The 20,768-nt window shown below is 40.7% G+C and overlaps 1 protein-coding gene across 3 annotated transcripts in view; it reads left to right on the plus strand.

Annotated features, from left to right (window-relative positions):
* LOC120920129 overlaps window positions 1–20,768 on the plus strand; it is a 127,199-nt gene that overhangs the window by 31,546 nt on the left and 74,885 nt on the right. For all 3 annotated transcript variants that reach the window (XM_040332046.1, XM_040332052.1, XM_040332058.1), the window contains exons 6-9: window positions 784–872; window positions 4,259–4,358; window positions 7,966–8,009; window positions 12,476–12,553. In XM_040332046.1, coding sequence (XP_040187980.1) covers window positions 784–872; window positions 4,259–4,358; window positions 7,966–8,009; window positions 12,476–12,553 — 311 coding nt within the window. The remainder of the gene's footprint in view (window positions 1–783; window positions 873–4,258; window positions 4,359–7,965; window positions 8,010–12,475; window positions 12,554–20,768) is intronic.

Consider the following 20,768-nt stretch of genomic DNA (forward strand, 5'->3'; position numbering starts at 1 on the left):
AAAGAAAGAAAGAAAGTGCACTAACTAGAAGCATTGAGCTAATGACACCGCAGCACTACTATTAGACATGGTTCACATCAGTGTGGCTTTGAAATCACGCTACTTCAGTACGATTTGAAAACCGCACATCAGTGCGATTTGCACTGCTGATTTAATTGCAGCTGGTGAATTCATTTAACAGAAGTCTATGCAAGTCGCAATGAAATCGGTAAAAAGTAGTGCAGAAAGCTTTTTCATAATCACTGCGACACGAGTCGCGACAATATATATGGGTTCTATTGCTGGCAATGGGGTTCGACTTGTCATGCAATTTGGAACTGTCAAATCGCATGACAAGTCGCATCGGTGTGAACAGGGGCTTGCAGTCACATTACACTTACCTCCTGTTGTCCTTTCCCAAGAAATATCATGAAACTCTCCTATAAAATAGACTAAAAGTAAAAAAATGGAAATGATTTGAAGGAGGTTGCACTCTGAGAATGGAGACAGAGTAAAGTCACAAGTCAGGTCTAAGGGGGCTCATTGCACAGGCATTGTCAGTGCTGGAGATTTCAGTCTGGAAGAAATAAACAGCAGAGGAGGAAGTGTTTAGTAACAAGTGAGCATCAATACTTGTATTATGCTTCATAAATAGGCCTTAAAGTAGTGTATTCTCATGTTTCCTGATACATGTTTATGTGCACAGTTATGAGTTATGTATGGTATAGGAGTTATATCTAACAATCTTGGGTATTTTGTGTAATACAAGTTTGGTTTTATATTTTACTCTTTGTGTGTTCACAGAAAGACGCCTTCAAGACAGGAGGAGTCACTGACATGGATAGTGGGAAGCCATTCCCAGAACATATTCAGAGTGTGAATGCTTACCTGGGGTAACTAAAGATCCTCTAAACTATTCATATATACCTACATATATATATTGTATTCAGTTATATATTCTTTGACATATTCTGCTGTGCTGTGGTTTGTAGAGAATCAGCCATATCAAACCTTACTCCCGCATAGGTCTTATGCTGCGTACAAACGATTTCCGACAAGAAAACCGTGATTTTTTTCTGACGGAATGTTGGCTCAAACCTATGTTGCATACACACGGTCACACAAATCGTTTCGGAAATTCCGACCATCAAGAACGAGGTGACATACAAGACGTACGATGAGCCGAGATCAATGAAGTTTAATAGGCAGTTCGGCTCATCTGCTTGATTCTGAGCATGCGTGTTTTTTTGCACGTCGGAATTGCATACAGACGAGCAGATTTTGCGATAGAACCAGCTCTCAATCTTTTGTTGGCAGAAATTCCGACAGCAAAAGTCCGATGGAGCATACACACGATCGGAATTTCCAACCAAAAGCTCACATCGGACTTTTCTTGTCGGAATTTCTGATCGTGTGTACGCTGCATTACAGTCTAATAACACTCACCCACTCACTCTCCCTCCTCTGCTTCCTCAAGGGCCACAATGGACTGATGCCGTTTATCATACATACATTTATCATACATGGATTGTTAGAGCAGACCCTTGCAGACGTCGTTATGAAATACAGTGTTGCCATATGGGTATAAGTTAGTAGTGCTGTGTGCCATGAAGGTTACAAACCTCAAGGTTTTATATGTGCAACATAAATTAGCACTGCATGTCTGAACTTGTTGAATCAGAGCTAAAATCAATGAAAATATGCAAAGTGCAACAATCTATAGAAAACAGGTTTCCGTTTACTAAAGTTAAAGTAATATTAAATTCAAAGATTATAGCCCAGATTCACAGAGAGAAAGGCGCACATTACGCCGCCGCAGAGCAAACACCGTACGCCACGCCAATGTAGCGTGGAGAGGCAAGAATAGCATTCAGCAAGCCAGTGCTCCCAACGCTGCGCCAGAGTGGCGTAGGTTTCGAAGGCGCACGCCGGCGTAGGTGGAAGTGGGCGTGAACCCATGCAAATGATGGGCTGAGCACCAGACAGATACGTATCATGAACTGCGCCGTGACGTGGACGCATACACAGCACCCCCCTGCGCCTGCTCGCAACCACGCCAGCACAACTGCCTAAGCTACGTCGGATCACCACGTACGCCGTGAACATAACGTACGCCCAGCCAGACACACGTCCAACGCACTATACGCCGGCTTGTGTTCCCTGGTGCAGACCTGTGCATGTCTGTTGCCGGGTTGCACCTCATGTATGGGTAATAACTTTACGCCGGACATACAACTTACGCGCATCTCGCGTACCGTGCGCCAGGCACACGCACGTTCATGAATCTGCGTATTTCCCTCATTTGCATGTTTGAATGGCTAATCAATGGGAGCGGCACCATGCGCCCAGCCCATATGTGCGCCCACCCTACGCCAGCGTGTGCAAGATACGCCGGCTGGGTGTAGCCTATTTTTAGGCGCATGTTGGTTCGTGGGTCTGCCGCACACATACACCGGCGCATATTGGCACTTACGTCGGCGTAACGTGTTATACGTAGGCGTAAGTGCTTTGTGAATCTGGGCTTATGTGTCCATGCACATTAGGACATTTAGAGGCTTCATTTAAGCTCAGCGTCTAGAGATAGGGAAAAAAAAAAAAAACATTTTGGTTTGTGTTTTTAAACGTAGTTTTCTGGCAGAATAAAAAAAATGCTAAACGCTCCTAAATGCCTGTACCAGTGGGTTTTTTTTTATACCAAAAGAACTGGCATTTTTGTACGCCCAGTGTGCATGGAGCCTTAGAAAGTAAAGCCTCATACACACGATCAGATTTTTCAATGGGAATTGTGTGTTGACAGACAGTTGGCCGAAAATCCGACCACTTGTACGCTCCATCGGACAATTGTTGTCAGATTTTCCGCAGACAAATTTTGGATGGCAGGCTGTAAAATTTTCCGCAGACAACGGTCTGTTGTCAGATATTCTAATCACAAATCCGTCAGACAAAATACCAAAGTAGAAACACGCTTGCTCGGAAGCAATGCTTACCAAACACAACATTAGCAAAAGGTGCCCAAAGGTTGGCGCTATAGAGCTGAAAAAACACGTAGTACGTAACTACGTTCGTGTTTGTTGGCTGACAATTGTGTGCCGTTTGTATGCAAGACAAGTTCCTGGCCAAGTCCGACGATTTGTCTGCGGAAAATCTGATCGTGTGCACGAGGCTTAAGGTCCTGTCACATGGGCTTACTGATTGGGTACACCTGTCATTTTTTTAGGCGGACCCGATTGGATCATCCATTGCTTGTTATGGAGCGGTGGATTTCAACGGACATGCCGACATCCGATCTTATCCTCTAAAACAGACAGATGGGAATCCCTTTATCATCAATCTAGTAGTGGATTGGATCAGATGACAGTCGGATGTAAACAGGCAGGCAATTCATTTCCATCCAACAGGCCATAGAGGGCAGCAGGCTGTGTCCATGACTGCTTTGCATCATAGACCTTACATCCGCCTGCTCAGCAGAGAGGTCCTCTAGTGTCAACGAGCCCCAAGAAAAAATAAAAATTATATTTTTGTGAGAAGGAATGTTATATGTACATATGAGTAAAATATTTTCCTATTTGATTGTTCTATTTAGTGTGATCTGCATTGATCCCTGTACACATAAGTGCTGACAATGCAGAAAGATGTGCTGAATCTGCACTGTAGTTGCACATAGTCATCTTCTTTTGAGAAGAAGAGGACTTGGTAATAACTGTAGTAGCAATTAAAATGAATCTGTGAATATAGAAATATGGGCGCTGTCACTGCTGAATTCTTTTCAGGCTCTCAGGCTGTCATCCTGATCCTGGCTTCAATGCTTTCAGGACTGCAATTATCATGCAGTCAATGAAGTCAAAAAGTCTGAGCAAGAATCAAGATGACAGCTCGGGATCCAACATGTTATAAAAACCAAGTCACCAATTGCAGCTCTTTCTCTCGTTATGGTTTATCGTTAATTTGCTGAAATTCCGTGTGCTTTGTGGGCGGAAATGGATCCCTGGGCAGTGCAGTGAGACACATAGGTACTTCTTACCGTACGTAACATATTTTACACTTATGTAGAAGGTTTAATATATTTTAATAATACATTTTTGACAGGGTCATGCTAGCAATGTGTTTCATGGCTATATTAAGGACTTTTTTCCGAAAGTTTGACTAAAGGCAGGCAATGTAGTAAAATCTTTTCCAATGGTGCAGATCCATGTGTGTGTTGCTCTTCTCTGTATTTTTTGGTTACTCTGTTTCATATTATGGTATAAGCTTATTGACCGAACATTTTCCATCTTTGTAGGGCAAAACCAATTAGCAGGGCTCTGGATCTTGGGGCAGACATTGTTATTACTGGAAGATGTGTGGACAGCAGCCTCGTCTTGGGACCACTAATACACACTGTATGTGTACTTTGTTCTTCTATTATATGATTAACATTAAAAAAGTAGGAGAACTTTGCAACCTTTTAGGGCTCATTCATATGTGCTGTGCTCTCAGAAGGGGGATCCACACACTCTTCAAAGAGCATAGGGCAGCTAGGGAATTGCGGGGCACTTGCAGAGTGGTCCTATTCACTTGAATGGGTCACGTTCTGGAAGCGCTATGCTTGTCAGAAGTGACAAGGGATATAACTCTTGCCACTGGTTGTATACACTGGCGGCCACTGTATCTGGGGGGCAGTAAAATCACTGTTCAACAGTGGGGTTCACACCAACACCTCCAACCTCACGAAACAAGAAAAGCTGCTCCAGAGTGAGTCTCTGGTTAATCCCCACACACTAGTCAGGTGCCAGCCCAGCTTGCATGCTGTGCAATGTGAAGAAATAATTCCGGATGTCTGCACTTCCAACAGGGGCGGACTGACCATTGAGTCACTCGGGCACTGCCCGAGGGCCCCATGTCACTAGGGGGCCCCATCAGGGTTGCCAGGCTCAGTAAAACCAGGGACAGTATGTAAAAATCTATGTTTTTTTTACATCTGTCCCTGATATGTCTGAAACCAACATGCTTCTGATGTGAAAATCCAGAGATTTTGGCTGCCCCGCCTCTGCACTGCCTCCTGGCGTGGTGGCCATCTGTAAGCCCAGGGGCCCCATAGTCTTCTATTGCCCGGGGGCCCCATGAGTTGTCAGTTCGCCCCTGACTTCCAAAAATCCTTTTATTAAAGCTTCATATGACAAGTGGTTGGCAGATGGAGCAGGGGACAAAGAGGTAGTCGCAGTTCTCGCAAATTTTAGGGCTTAGTCATTACCTCCATCCTCACGTGTGAATGAGCCCTTACTGTTGCATTCTTCTTTTAGAGTTAGTAATTTATTCAGTGTATTAACAGCCTTGGTAATGACAGACACAAATAACAAATGTAATGCTATTTGAAAATATAACATATAAATATAAGAATTCTTAACTAAAGATGCCTTTTCACCCCAGAGTCTTGCCCACATACGCGGCATGGCACAGATAATCAGACCAGACACATGCATGATGCAGCTCTGGAGATGAGACTGCAGTTCTAATTGTAGTATATACATATTAAGTTGGTAGGATTTAACCAATCGTTAACAACATTCCATTTTATCTATAGCATGAAGTCATCTAAGGTAACTAGACTTTGGGGACTTGCTTTCTTAGATACTGTGAGACAACTTTAACCACTGAAGACCCGGACCATTATGCAGCTAAAGGACCTTGCCCCTTTTTGCGATTCGCTTTAACTGACGTCTGACGTGGCTCCCAAACAAAATTGGCGTCCTTTTTTCCCCACAAATAGAGCTTTCTTTTGGTGGTATTTGATCACCTCTGCGGTTTTTATTATTTACAATATAAACAAAAATAGAGCAACATTTTTGAAAAAAATGCAATATTTTTTAACTTTTTGCTATAATAAATATCCCCCAAAAATATATAAACATTTTTGTTCCTCAGTTTAGGCCGATACGTATTCTTCTACATATTTTTGGTAAAAAAAATCGCAATAGGCGTTTATTGTTTGGTTTGCGCAAAATTGATAGTGTTTACAAAATAGGGGATAGTTTTATGGCATTTTTATTAATAATTTTTTTTTTTTACTACTAATGGCGGCGATCAGCGATTTTTCTTTGTAACTGCGACAGACAATTTTGACACATTTTTGGGACCATTGTCATTTTCACAGCAAAAAGTGCTATAAAAGTGCATTGATTACTGTAAAAATGACAATTGCAGTTTAGCAGTTAACCACTAGGGGGCGCTGTAGGGGTTATGTGTGACCTCATATGTGTTTCTAACTGTAGGGGGGGCGGGGCTGGACTTGTGATGTCATTGATCGTCCTTCCCTATATCAGAGAACAGACGATCAGTGACAGCGCCACTGTGAAGAACGGGGAAGGTGTGTTTACACACACCTCTCTCCGTTCTTCAGCTCCTGTGACCGATCGCGGGACACCGGCGGCGATCAGGTCCCGCGGCCGCGGAGCTTCAAATCGGGTCGTGGGTGCGCGCCCGCGGCGCATGCTCGCGACCTACGGCTGGGCACTTAAAGGGGATGTACCCTTAAGTGATTGTGCCCAGCCATGCCATTCTGCTGACGTATATCGGCGTAAGGCGGTCCTTAAGTGGTTAATAAGGAAATATGAATGTCCCCATTATGAGAAGAACACCAAAGTCACAAATGCTTCATCATTTTGATAAATATATAACTGCATTTTTGTGATTTTAGTGATGTCAATGTATAATTTCTACTCCAGACTAAAATTACTATGGGGGTTATTTACTAAAGGAAAATCCACTTTGCACTGAAAGTGCACTTGAAAGTACAGTTGCTGTAGATCTGAAGGGGACATGCAAGGAAAATAAAAAACAGCATTTTAGCTTGCACATGATTGGATGATAAAATCAGCAGAGCTTCCCCTCATTTCAGATCTTCCCCTCAGATCTACAGCGACTGAACTTGCAAAGTAGATTTTCCTTTAGTAAATAACCCCCTATGTATCCTTAGTAAAATGCAAAAGCCTTTTTACCCACTTGCCGTTTGGACCTAGTAATATACTTTAGTGCCAAACCACGCAATCTTTAAATGATGTTTTTGGCAGCGAGCTGTTAATTATAAGGGCTTTTTTGTTTCCTTAATTGGAAAGTTAGTTTGAAATATCTATTGCAAAATAAGAACATAAATCAAAGTTAAACAAGAAACTATACCAAATACGACCACAAGGTGGTGGTATGGCATCTCATGCACTGCCTAAATTATTTTTACAGCACAGACAACATGGTAATGAATCGTAAGACTATAATGGACCATTAATAACTTTTTGGTGCTGAAAACAAGTTAAAAGAACCTATGCCAAACAACACAACAGACCCCAACACCTAAAGTGTACATAATCCCAAGAGAAAAAAAAATGATATATTGCAGCATACCAGTCTTTAGGTTCGATGAGCTGGATTTGTTTTCTTTCCCGGCATTTTTCTTCTATTTCTTTTCCCCTGGCAATCCTGTCGGTAGCACAGGTCCTGTTCTAGGCTAAAGACTTAGGATTTCTGTCAAGATCAACAGGTAATTTTCTGTACCTGTAACCTGAAAAATGAAAACAAATGCAGCCACCACATCTAAGGGACTGTTAAGCTGCAATATATTAAATTTTTGATTAAGTTAAGATATACCTAAATATATATAATTTATGTATTGCCATTTTTACAGAGAACATTAAACTACTGGGACTATAATTTTTTAATAGGACTATATTTGTGTTGTTGTTACCATTATTTATTTATTTTTGGCGGGGGGGGGGGGGGCATTAAAATGCAATAGGGAAAGCTAACAGAGACATGGGGACTGTATTAACCCTGTCCTGAGTGCTCAGGATGTAGATGTACCAAGCATTTTGTGCCCATCCACCATGTTTCTATATTGTTTCCTTTCAGTAATATTCTAACACACAGTATGTGTCATTATTACGTTTGATAATTTATACTCTGAATACATTTTATTACATTTATTAATAAAAACTTCTACTACTTTTTCCTTTGTAGTTTGGATGGAAGAGAAATGATTTTAACTTACTTGCATCTGGAAGGTAAGCGCCAAACACAAATTAATATAAAAATGTGTGTGTGTGTGTGTGTGTGTGTATATGTGTGTATATATATATATATATATATATATATATATATATATATATATATATATATATATATATATATATATATATATATATATATATATATATACATACATACATACAGGGGGGGGGGGGAGTATTTGATTTTCTGCTGACTTTGTACGTTTGCACACTGATAAATAAATAAATCTGTTTATAATTTTAATGGTAGGTTTATTTTAACCACTTCAATACCAGACACTTTCGCCCCTTCCGGCCCAGGACAATTTTCAGCTTTCAGCGCTGTCGCACTTTGAATGACAATTGCACAGTCATCCAACACTGTACCCAAACTACATTTTTATAATTTTCTTCCCACAAATAGACTTTCTTTTGGTAGTATTTGATCACCACTGGGGTTTTTATTTTTTGCAAACTAAACATTTAAGAAAGAAAAACTAAAGGACACTGATAGTCAGTACTGATGGGCACTGAGAGGTGGCACTTATGGGCACTGATGGCACTGGATAAGCAGCTCTTATGAGGAGCTACTGACAGGCAATACTGAGTGGCATCCGAACAGCCCTGACAGGCATTACTGATGGGGCAATGATTGCCACTTTTATGGCCACTGATTGGCACATTTATGGGCACTGATTGGCACTTTGATGGGCACTGACATGTTCTTTATGGGGCACAGGCTGGCAGCTGATAGGCAGTGAATGACAGCTGATGGGCACACCTGATGTGGACTGTGCTGATAATCAATGTGCTGATTATCGGCGCAGACCCCCCCTCTTATAGGGAGAGCCGCCGATTGGTTCTTCCTGTCAGCGCAAACCGATAAATGCCGTTTACCGGCACTTCCTGGTTCACGTGATGATCAGCTGCGATTGGTCACAGCTGATCATATGGTAAGAAGCCTCTGTCAGAGGCTCCATACCACGATTAGAGATGCTGTGTGTCAGACTGAGACACAGCACCTCCGATTGCCGCACTGCTTGCCCCCAAGGGCACGCTCCGGCTTTGTTATCCTGATCACATCATATGACGTCCGGTCAGGATAACAGAACCACTTTGCCAATGTCATATTGCTATGTGGCGGACGGCAAGTGGTTAACAGTGAGAGACAGAATAACAACAAAAATATCCAGAAAAACGCATTTCAAAAAAGTTATAAATTGATTTGCATTTTAATGAGTAAAATAAGTATTTTACCCCAAAACACGATTTAGTACCTGGTGACAAAACCCTTGTTGGCAATCCCAGAGGTCAGACGTTTCTTGTAGTAGCTCACCAGGTTTGCACACCTCCTAGGAGGGATTTTGTCCCGCTCCTCTTTGCAGATCCTCTCTAAGGGCCAGATTCACATAGAATTACGTTACTCCACGGCGGCGTAACGTATCCCATTTACGTTACACCGCTGCAGGTTTACAGTGTAAGTGCCTGATTCTCAAAACTCTTACCTGTAAACTTGCGGCAGTGTAGCGTAAATCCGCTCGGCGCAAGCCCGCCTAATTCAAATGGGCGGGCACCATTTAAATTAGGCGCGTTCCCGCGCCGAGCGTACTGCGCATGCTCCGTCGGGAAAAATTACCCGACGTGCATTGCGTTAAATGACGTCGCACGGACGTCATTTGTTTAGACGTTAACGTAAATGGCGTCCAGCCCCATTCACGGACGACTTACGCAAACGACGTGATTTTTTAAATTTCGACACGGGAACGACAGCCATACTTAACATGGCTTAGAAAACCTAGGGCTCAGCCCTAATTTTACACGGCGTAACTCGACGGAAACGACGTAAAGTTAGATCAACGGGCAGCGCGGACGTTCGGGAATCGCCGTAACTAGTCATTTGCATATACTACGCCGACCGCAATGGCCTCGCCACCTAGCGGCCGGCCTAGAATTGCATCCTTAAGATCCGACAGTGAATGTCAATTACACCTGTCGGATCTTTTGGCTATCTATGCGTAACTGATTCTATGAATCAGCCGCATAGTTAAGACGGGCGGATCACAGAGATACGACGGCGTATCAGGAGATACGCCGTCGTATCTCTTCTGTGAATCTGGCCCAAAGTCTTTAACGTCATGATGTTTTAGTAACTCTAACCTTCAGCTCCCTCCACATATTTTCTATGGGATTAAGGTCTGGAGACTGGCTAGGCCACTTCAGGACCTTAATGTGCTTCTTCTCGAGCCACTTCTCTGTTGCCCTGGCTGCTTGTTTTGGGTGATTGTCCTGCTGAAATACCCATCCACGACCCATTTTCAATGCCCTGGCTGAGGGACCAAAGATTTGACAGTACATGGCCCCGTCCATCGTCCCTTTCATGCGGTAAAGTTGTTCTGTCCCTTTAGCAGAAAAACACCACAAAGCATAAGGTTTCCACCTCCTTGTTTGACAGTGGGGGATGGTGTTCTTGGGGTCATAGGCAGCATTCCTCTTCCTCCAAACACAGAGTTTCATTTTGGTCTTATATGACCACAACACTTTCACCTAGTTCTCCTCTGAATCATTCAGATGTTTATTGGCAAACTTCAGTTGAGCCTGTACATGTGCTTTCTTCAGCAGGGGGATTGTTTTCTTGGTGACTATGGTCCGAGCTGCATTGAGATCATTGACAAGATTCTCCCGTGTAGTTCTGAGCTGATTCCTCACCGTTCTCATGATCATTGAAATTCCACGAGGTTGAGACCTAGCATGAAACCCCAGACTGAGGGAGATTGACATTTGTTTTGTGTTTCTTCCATTTGCGAATAATCGCAACTGTTGTCAAGCTGCTTGGCGATGGTCTTGTAGCCTTTTCCAGCATGGTGTAGGTCTACAATCTTGTCCCAGACATCCCTGTACAGCTCTTTGGTCTTGGCCATGGTGGAGAGATTGGAATCTGATTGTTTGATTCCTTCTGTGGATAGGTGTCTTTTATACAGGTAACAAGCTGAGATTAGGAGCACTCCCTAATTCACATTCATCTACTTGCATCTGTGCTGTCATTTTGTAAATATTTTTGTGTCTAGTTTAGCTAAGTGGGCTTTAATTTAAGGAGTTGTAAAGGAAAAATTTTTTTTTGCTGAAATGACTGTTTACAGGGTATAGAGATATAATAGTTAACTGATTCCTTTTAAAAATGATTACAAATAGATAAAAATCAATCATATAATGTACCTACAGTTTTAGTTTCGTTTTTGCATGCTGTTTCCTGCTTCTGTGATGTACAGAGACACAGAGCCAATACAAGGCAGTGATGGTTTGGAAAACGAAACTGATTGGTGTTGAGGGGTTTTAGACACACAGTAATCACACCCCCTTGATTAGTGACCACAGAGAGAAAGTACTGTGGTCATCAGGAAACAGATAACCAGGAAGTGTGGAGATCAGAGAAGAATTACAGCAATTTGAGATAAAAAACGAACAATGAGAACATGAAAACAGCACGGCATTAAGGTAAAGGAAGCTATTAAAGTGGAGTTCCACCCATAAATATAACATTACATCAGTAGTTTTAAAAAAATTTCATTAGTCCTTTAAGAATTGTTTTATTTTTTTTTAGATGCCTTCAAAGTGTTGTTGCTAGGCAGAATAGTTAATCTTCCCTCTTCCTGCACCTAGGTGCTTAAGCTTCCTAACCTACACCGCACAGACTCCTGGGAATGTAGTTGGTGTAACTTTCCAGGAGTCTGTGCACTCCCCAGTCTCCAAGAATCATGTGACTTGGACAGTACAGGTGCTGAAACCTGATCTGACACTGCTTGTGCAGCACTGAGCATGTGCAAGGCTGAAATCCAGGAAGTCATACAGTCTGGCTTCATGATGCCCACACTTAAGATGGCCCCAGTCAATTTCTATTTTATAAAGTGTCTAAATGCTGTAACAACCTAACAAAACGGACCTTAGTTTACAGACTAACTTTACTAGAATACATTAAGCTTGTGTATTACAGGGGTATTTATATTTAAAAAGTGAAATTGTGTCCGGAACTCCACTTTAAGATAAAAAAAAAAATCCCTTTACAAACCCTTTAAGTGCATTGCCTATCCTATCCCACAGACCTGCAGGCTTTCCTCCTGTATAATGACCATTTTACCAAAGCCACCCCTCTTAGCCAGTTGTTCTGCCGCCCCCGTGTACAATTTAGGGCCAGATGTCCTTCATTGTTTGTGATGATGTTGAGAGCCAGGCGAGGGGAGAACGAGAGGACCAGCTACCACGGGACTGAGATGTAAGGTAAGTATTTGTCTTTATTAAATCCCCCAGACTAAATAAACATTAAATTGAGTATATGTTGGTGGAGGGAACCATTATTTGGTTTTGGTGCAAGCTCGGAGGTGGGCGTTATTGTAACAAAGGTAAAATAAGGACTTCAGAAATGTGTAGTAATCCTGAAATAACAGCATAGCATTCTGATCTAGTGTGCATCTCTTATCTTTTTGCAGCTTAGCTGGTCATCTAATAGAATGTGGTGCCCAGTGCACTGGAGGAATATACACAGACTGGCATCTAGTACCAGACTGGTAAGAAATCGTATTATATTTATATACATAGTCATTAAAATCGAAAGCAAGACTGCTGTCCCACAAGTCAAAATGTTGCTACTTTTGCTACACAAGAGAAAAAAAAATCTTCATGACCTCCCAAGGTCATATGGCTAATTTCCTTGGATCAACTACTACCACTGTACTACTTTATGTGATAAAGCTTGTCACAGATTAACTGCTGTTACTCTTAAGTCTCATACACACGATCGTGAGACATTTGTCCAAAGGGCATTGGCCAGGAACTTGTCTTGCATACAAACGGCACACAATTGTCAGCCAACAAACACAAACGTAGTTACGTACTACGTGAAATTTCAGCTCTTGAGCGCCACCCTTTGGACAACTTCTGTTAATGTCATGTTTGGTGAGCATTGATTCTGAGCATGCGTGTTTGTACTTTGGACTTGTGTGCACACGATTGGAAAATCCGACAACAGACCGCTGTCCGCAGGAAATTTTTAAAGCCCGTCATCCAACATTTGTCCGATGGAGCGCACAAATGGTCAGATTTTCCTAAACAGGTTGAAAAATCATTATCCTTCTATGTAAAAGTGATGTGCCTTGTTCTTTGTACAGCTTTTTGGATAAAAAGTGCATTTCATAGCTATATAGATAAATAGGTAGTAGGGAAAGGTAAAACCCCTAATAAATATTAATAATAATGTGCAAGCTAATAAAAGTGAATGGGAGGCTCAGCACCAGCGGAGTCAGTCAAACCCTTTGAGGAGGGGATGAGGCCAAGCCCCACTGTGTGTGTGTGTCTATGGACGCACACAGCCCAGCTCAGGATCAAGCCTGCATAAGTGCCCACATAGCAAGCAGCTTGCTATGGGGGCACTCAGAGAAGCAAAGGAACCAAGATCGCCGGCAGGGAACCATAGAAGAGGAAGTTTGGGGCTGCTGTGTGCACAGCCATTGTACAGAACATGTGAATTTAACATGTTTATTATTTTAAGAAAAATATTGCATTTTTCAACTGCTTTAATCCTGTCCCTCTGCAGTTTAATGCCATAATGTGCTAGTATGCACCACATGCTAACACATTATGGCTCCAGTGAGTGGGGAGGGGCTGAGCAGAGAGCGATTGTCAGTGTTTAATCGCTCGGTTCTCACCGATGCTGCATCCAGCTAAGTAAGTATAAATCTGCAAAGACCTACTACATTAGATGTAGTTTCTGTATTTGTTTTATTTTTTTAGGAATTTTCTCTTTGTTTTCATCTGCTGATCTGGCCAGTAACACATATCCTGCATTATAAAGACACCACTCTGGATGAAGGCGCACAGGGGACAGATTTGGACAGCAACATTGTCAGTCTGGGGGGAGGGAAGTGTAAGATAGACTAGTAAAGTTAAAGCGTTTGTTACCCCAACATTTTATGTTCCTGATATGTGGCTGCTGTACCATGTACTTCTATGAATAAGTATCCTGTTCTCTTTGTATTGCTTCCTTTGTGTGAAATCCCTGGTTTTCCTGACAGTCCCTCTGCTTTCCTATTAAAAAACTGGCCACACTAAGCGGGAGAGCCATGGTCAGTTCTCTAGCTATGCTCCTCCATTGATCAGGCTTGTCCTGACAAACCCCATCTGCACAATCTTTCCCTGTGAAGCTCAGTGTACTGCAGATTCTCTTCCCCCAGCTCTTATGCAGCTGAGAACATAGGGAACGTGATCACTTATAAGAAAGGGAAAAAGAGTTATTTAAAATGTTTTTTTATACCCATAAACAGATATTTTGCCTTTCATTTCTATTTTAAACTGAATTGGTTGTTTTACATTGTGATAGTTTACAATCACTTTAAATATACAAAAATATTGATGCAGAACTTCAGCAAATAATTTGTATAGGTTTTACATTAATAAATAACAGCGTTTATAAGGGATGCCACCATAGCCGTTAGTTACCGCCTATGGCATCTATGTATAAACTTTGTAATTTTGCTGTATGTAACATGTTGCCAATTTTTATCTTTGTTCTGTCAATGTGGTCACTGTGGACCTGACTCTCGATATAAATAAACTATTTAAAAAAAATTAAAAATAACAGCAGATCATTTTAAGCACTCCGGCCAGTGTTTAATGGTTTGTCTCATCCCTGTACGTTACGACGCACGGGGGCGGAGATCAGCGCCAAATTTTAAAAAGTAAATACACACAATACATACATTATACTGTAATCTTATAGATTACAGTACTGTATGAAATAAATACACACTCCCTTTGTCCCTAGTGGTCTTCCCAGTGCCCTACATGTACTTTTATATAATAAAAACATATTTTTTTTCTGCCTGGAAACTGGAGATTGTCCATAGCAACCAAAAAGTGTCTCTTTATGTCAAAAGTGGTTTTAGAGCAGCTAGAAAACAGCGATAATAAATTAGAATCACTTGTAGAATTGAGCGATAGTGATTTGTGGGAAAATTCGTCATCAAACAATAAAAGTAATGACAGCGACAATTCTGCAACTGAGCAAATTTCAGTGTTTTTGATTTGATTACATTATTGAATAATTTTTATTATAATTACATTATTATTTGTTACAATTATTATAGTATTATTTATTATATTATAATTTATAATTTTGTTTTTCAAACTTTATCATACCAAAGATTTCTACTAGACTCTTGTTTGGACAGATTTAAGTGAATTACAGGCCTACAATGTAAAACGCAAAATTTCCTTGCAAAATAATGGTACCGCTTTCAGCACCTAAAATCTAAAATAATCATACCGCCAGGGAGGTTAATACTGGTTTAACCTTCTAAGATCATTTGGGTTACCATTGGTGAAATATATCCATCATAACTCCCAGTTTCAGCAAGTGACTTGGCCAAAACAAAACTAGAGTGGGGGTTTGGTCTCGCCATTGTGGTGCATTTGTAAGTCAAGACTAGAGTTGAGCGGACACCTGGATGTTCGGGTTCGGGTCCTAACCCGAACTTTAAAAAAAAAAAAAAAAACTCCGAACTCCGAAATTTGCGGGGACCTCCGCGCATTTTTTTCACTCCGAACCCGGACCCAAACTTTTTCCAATTATTCGGGTTCGGGTCCGGGTTCGGGAAAAACCCAAAGTCCGTACCGAACCCGAACTTTACAGTTCGGGTTCGCTCAACTCTAGTCAAGACTACTTGTCTTACGGTGAACAGAAAGATGTTTATTAAAACATACACGTGCATAGGACATTCTCCAGGGGATGTTCTGTGACAAGGCTATGTATACAACGTAAAAAGCACATACCGGTACATGTTTAGTTAACATAAATTATACAAATATGCAGAACAAGTTTCTAAAGTAGCCAAACTATGAATAATAATTAGGTCAGGTGCAAGATAAACAAGATAACCTTTGACACACCCACAATAACCTATGACATGTTACCAGATGTAAATGGCAAAAGAACAATTCCACATTCCTCAGAAAATTACCATAAGAAGCCATACAGAGGTCCTGACCCAAAAAGGGAACTATTGCTTAGCTCAGGTCTATTTTATATATGGGACAAGTTGGTGCAGCGCTAGTGACAATTTGAAATTTAAATTGGTGATCTAAAGTGCATAGATAACCTGATACTGTACATATCTAAATATATCAAAGTTAGAATATTGTGAAGATATCAAACTAACAATATTCATGTGCAGTATTGAAATAATAATAACAGGTGATTAGACCAATATATACCATACATATAAAATGCAATGATATCGGGTGATTGAACCAGTGTATACCATACATATACAATGCAGTGATGTCAGGTGATTAAACCAATGAATACCATACACATACAATGCAGTGAACAACTTATTATAAACTCAATAGCAATAATAAAGAAAATAAATAAAGAAAAAGTCCACTGAGTAATAAAGAGTGTTTGATGAAAAGGAAGTGTCCAAAACATATGTATCTTGACGCCCCAAATGGTCATTTTCAAGCCACCGCTGAACGTGCATGAAAAGGGGGAGATGGAGCACCGCCACCAATAACACTGAGGCTTACCGAAAAGTGTGGATTCAATAGGACATACGCCCCATGAATCAGACAGACTTGTCGGTGATTCTTCACCAAAGATAGTAGGGCCCGGATGGATATAGGCGTTGATACAATTGGATAAAATAATCTTCTCACAAGGACCACCGGTCAACAATAAAGGAAGCTCCAAGATATATAAAACGTTATGTGGATTCAAGCATATAGGGCCAAAAAGGAATAAAAACGCACATAGCGTGAATCCGCATAACACAAAATGTATTAATAAAATGAAAGATTTACACTCACTATTTTATATATGTTTATTTGATAGTTAGGTTAATTTCTTTATCGCCACGGGGTCAATTAAAAAGACCTGATGAGTGAGAGAGTGAGGCCCCATACACACGAGAGGATTTATCCGCAGATACGGTCCAGCGGACCGTATCCGCGGATAAATCCTCTCGAGGATTTCAGAAGATTTCTATGCGATGGCGTGTACACACCATCGCATTGAAATCCGCGCTGAAATCCTCTGCCGATGACGTGTCGCGCCGTCGCCGCTATTATGACGCGGCGACGGGCGCGACGCTGTCATATAAGGAATTCCACGCATGCGTCAAATCATTACGACGCGTGCGGGGAATCCCTTTGGACGGATGGATCCGGTAAGTCTGTACAGACGAGCGGATCCATCCGTTGGAATGGATTCCAGCAGATGGATTTGTTGAGCATGTCAGCAAATATCCATCTGCTGGAAATCCATCCCAGGGGAGATTTATCCGCGGATAAATATCCGACGGAGTGTACACACCATAGGATCTATCCGCAGAAACCCATTTGATGGGATTTATCTGCGGATAGATTCTATGGTGTGTATGGGGCCTGACACAGTTCGTACTATTTGATGTGGTAGTAGAGACATAAACCAATGTGGGGAATAATATTAATATTGAGTTTCTAAAAGGTATGAGACTTCTGTAGAAAATGTACCTTTTTCTTTTTTTTAGTTTGAAAGAACCATATAGAACTAATATGACTTTATAGAACTTTATAGGAGTAAAGTTAGAACGTACTTTAACTAATGATCTTAGGAGACCAACTGTTCTAATGGGGCTAAGCTACAGAAACATGCTGTTCCCTTATACTGTGAGTATTTAAATTGTCAGGATTTCTCTGAGTGGGATGCCCAGAGGTTTGTGTACAATTTGAAGCAATTTTATATATCTGTGTTCTAGCATGCATAGAAATTGTAAAAAGGTTTTCAGGCTACCTACAATTTATGAAAATTTGGTATGGCAATTTTAAACCCACAAGTTTTAAAGGAAAGCTTAGAAAGGACAAATAAACCTAAAAGGTGAATCTGAATAAAAGAAAGGCATTTTAATACTCGATGTAAAGATTTTAGAACCTTTTGAGATCTGAGAAGCTTTGGTACTTTAACCTCCCTGGCGGTATGATTCTTTCAGAAAAAACATGCTGAAAGCGGTACCATTATTTGCATGGAAATTTGGCGTTTTATATTGTAGGTCTGTAATTTTTAGAAATAACTCACTTAAATCTGACCAAACAAGATTCTGATAGGCATCCCGGGTATGACATTTTTTTAAAAACGAAATTATAAATTATAATATAATAAATAATTATAAATAATTATAACAAATAATTAGCTGATCTAAAACTATTTTTGACATAAAGGGACACTTTTGGTTGCTATGGACAATCTACAGTTTGCAGGGAGAAAGAAACGTTTTTATTATATAAAATGACATGCATGACACAGGACAGACCACTAGGGACAAGGGGGGTGTGGTTTTTTTACATACAGTACTGTAATCTATAAGATTACAGTATACTGTATGTAAAGTGTTTGTTTACTTTTTTGAATTTGGCGCCGTTCTCCGTCCCCGTGCGTCGTAACGTCGCAGGGAACGGAGATCGGCGTCACACAGAGGCACTGTGTGAATCGAGCGAGGTCCCGCTCGCTCACACAGCGCGGTGGCATCGCTGGATCCAGGGACAAGGTAAGTAAACCAAGCCTGTGGATCTAGCGAGGCAAGCCCGAGTCTGACTCGGGGTTACCGCTCGCAGCAGGAAAATCTAACCCCGAGTCAGACTCGGGAATACCGCCAGGCAGGTTAAAGATAGTCATGTTCATTGGGATAATATTTTCCAACAGGCAGAAATTGCTTTTCGTATCAAAGTAATAGTGAATCAGATAATTATACCAGTGACATAAAAAAAACTAAAATTAATGTAATGCATCAATATGATATACTGAACACACCAAAAAAGAAAAGTTAAAAAGAAAATAAAACGGAAAGAAAATAAAAAAGTATCAAAAAGTGAAATACTGAGACGCCATATGACAGGTCCTCACTAATCAATCACATGTATTATCAAGTGAAAACAGTCCACATAATGATATAATATAAAAAAGAAATTCACACAAAGTCTCCTTTAGAGAATATTTAAGTGAAGTATATGCTGTAACACCCTGTGACAAGTCTTCAATAGACGTGTGAGCCATCTGCAGCAGTGGAGGATCTCAGCAACCCAGGTTGGGTGACAGGCCAATTTAACTAGAGGAGCTGGTAAGCCTTCAGTCTGTGTGGTGACAGATTCACAGTGTCCAGTGTCTATTGAAGACTTGTCACAGAGTGTAACAGCATATACTTCACATGAGACTTTGTGTAAATTTCTTTTTTATATCATATCATTATATGGACTGTTTTCACTTGATAACACATGTGATTGATTAGTGAGGACATGTCATATGGTGTCTCAGTATTTCACTGTTTTTGATACTTAGGAATTTTTTTTTAACTTAAATTTTTTTTTTTTGGTGTGTTCACTATATCATATTCATGAATTACATAAATTTTTGTTTTTTTATGTCACTGATATAATTATCTGATTCACTATTGGCGCAGCTTTCTTTGATACGAATTTTGTTTGTGTGTATATCACATTTGAGTTGTAGCTAGTTATATTTAGCTTTAATAGAGCAGTTTTTTTTTTTCCAGAATATACCGTATATACTTGAGTATAAGCCGAGTTTTTCAGCACATTTTTTTGTGCTGAAAATGCCCCCCTCGGCTTATACTCGAGTCACCCGGAATTTGGGGACCCAGTACTGGCCAGCCGTAGGTCCATTGGACCCCAAACTTGGCACACATGTAGCCCCACTCTTCATCTACAAGTGTGCAATGTTTGTTGTCCAGAGGACCTACGGCCGGGGAGCACCGATTTTTCAAAGCCGGGCACCCCTTTTATATACTCCCATGTTAAACGTAAGTCTAGACATGGGCACAGTGAGGCATGGGTACAGTGAGGCATGGGCACAGTGAGGCATGCACATGGACACAGTGAGGCAAAGTGAGGCACAGTGAGGCATGCAGATGGACACCCTAGGCTTATACTTGAGTCAATAACTTTTCCCATTTTTTTTGTGGTAAAATTAGGTGCCTCTGCTTATATTTGGGTCAGCTTATAATCAAGAATATACGATATTTTTGTCCTGTAATGACTCTCTGGGGATGATTTACTAAAGGCAAATAGACTGTGCTCTTTGGAAGTGCCATTGCACCCTGAAAGTGCAGTTGCTCTAGAGCTTACTAAGTGAGATAAAGCTTAACTTTATAAAGATTATCCAGTCACATGCTTGCACTTGATTAGATGATGGATGTCAGCAGAGCTTCCCCCATTTTCTAAGCTCTTGCAAAGTATATTTGTCTTTAGTAAATACACCCCTCTTTTCAAAGCCTGAAATGGTCAACGATGTTAAAATGAACACAAAAAAACAATAGTACAATATGAAATATATAAAAAAATGTATTACAGAAAACCTTTGTCAAAAAAGTTTCACATTCTCACATTGATGTCTTCTTCTGAAAATGCTAGTTCACTGCTTCTCAAGTTGATCACACTGTTTAGGACAAATATGCAGTATTTGGTCAGTGACAGGTATTGAAGTTAGTGAGACACCATCAAAGCCAGGCAACTACATTATCTTCTCCTTTTCCAACTCCCTAGTGTTATTGTTTGTGCAATACGCTTATCCAGATGAGTGTGGCCCAGAGCAGTCTTATCAAAGCATATTTATTCTTCTGGATTCTAAAATACAATTTTTTATGGGGATTATGTGAAGTAAGACACTTTCCAGTGCCACCACTTATTAAAAGAAGCTCACCATGCTTATTTGATTCATATATATATAAGAAGGTCAAA

Source organism: Rana temporaria, chromosome 1, assembly GCF_905171775.1.
Source record: "Rana temporaria chromosome 1, aRanTem1.1, whole genome shotgun sequence".
Lineage (NCBI taxonomy): Eukaryota > Metazoa > Chordata > Amphibia > Anura > Ranidae > Rana > Rana temporaria.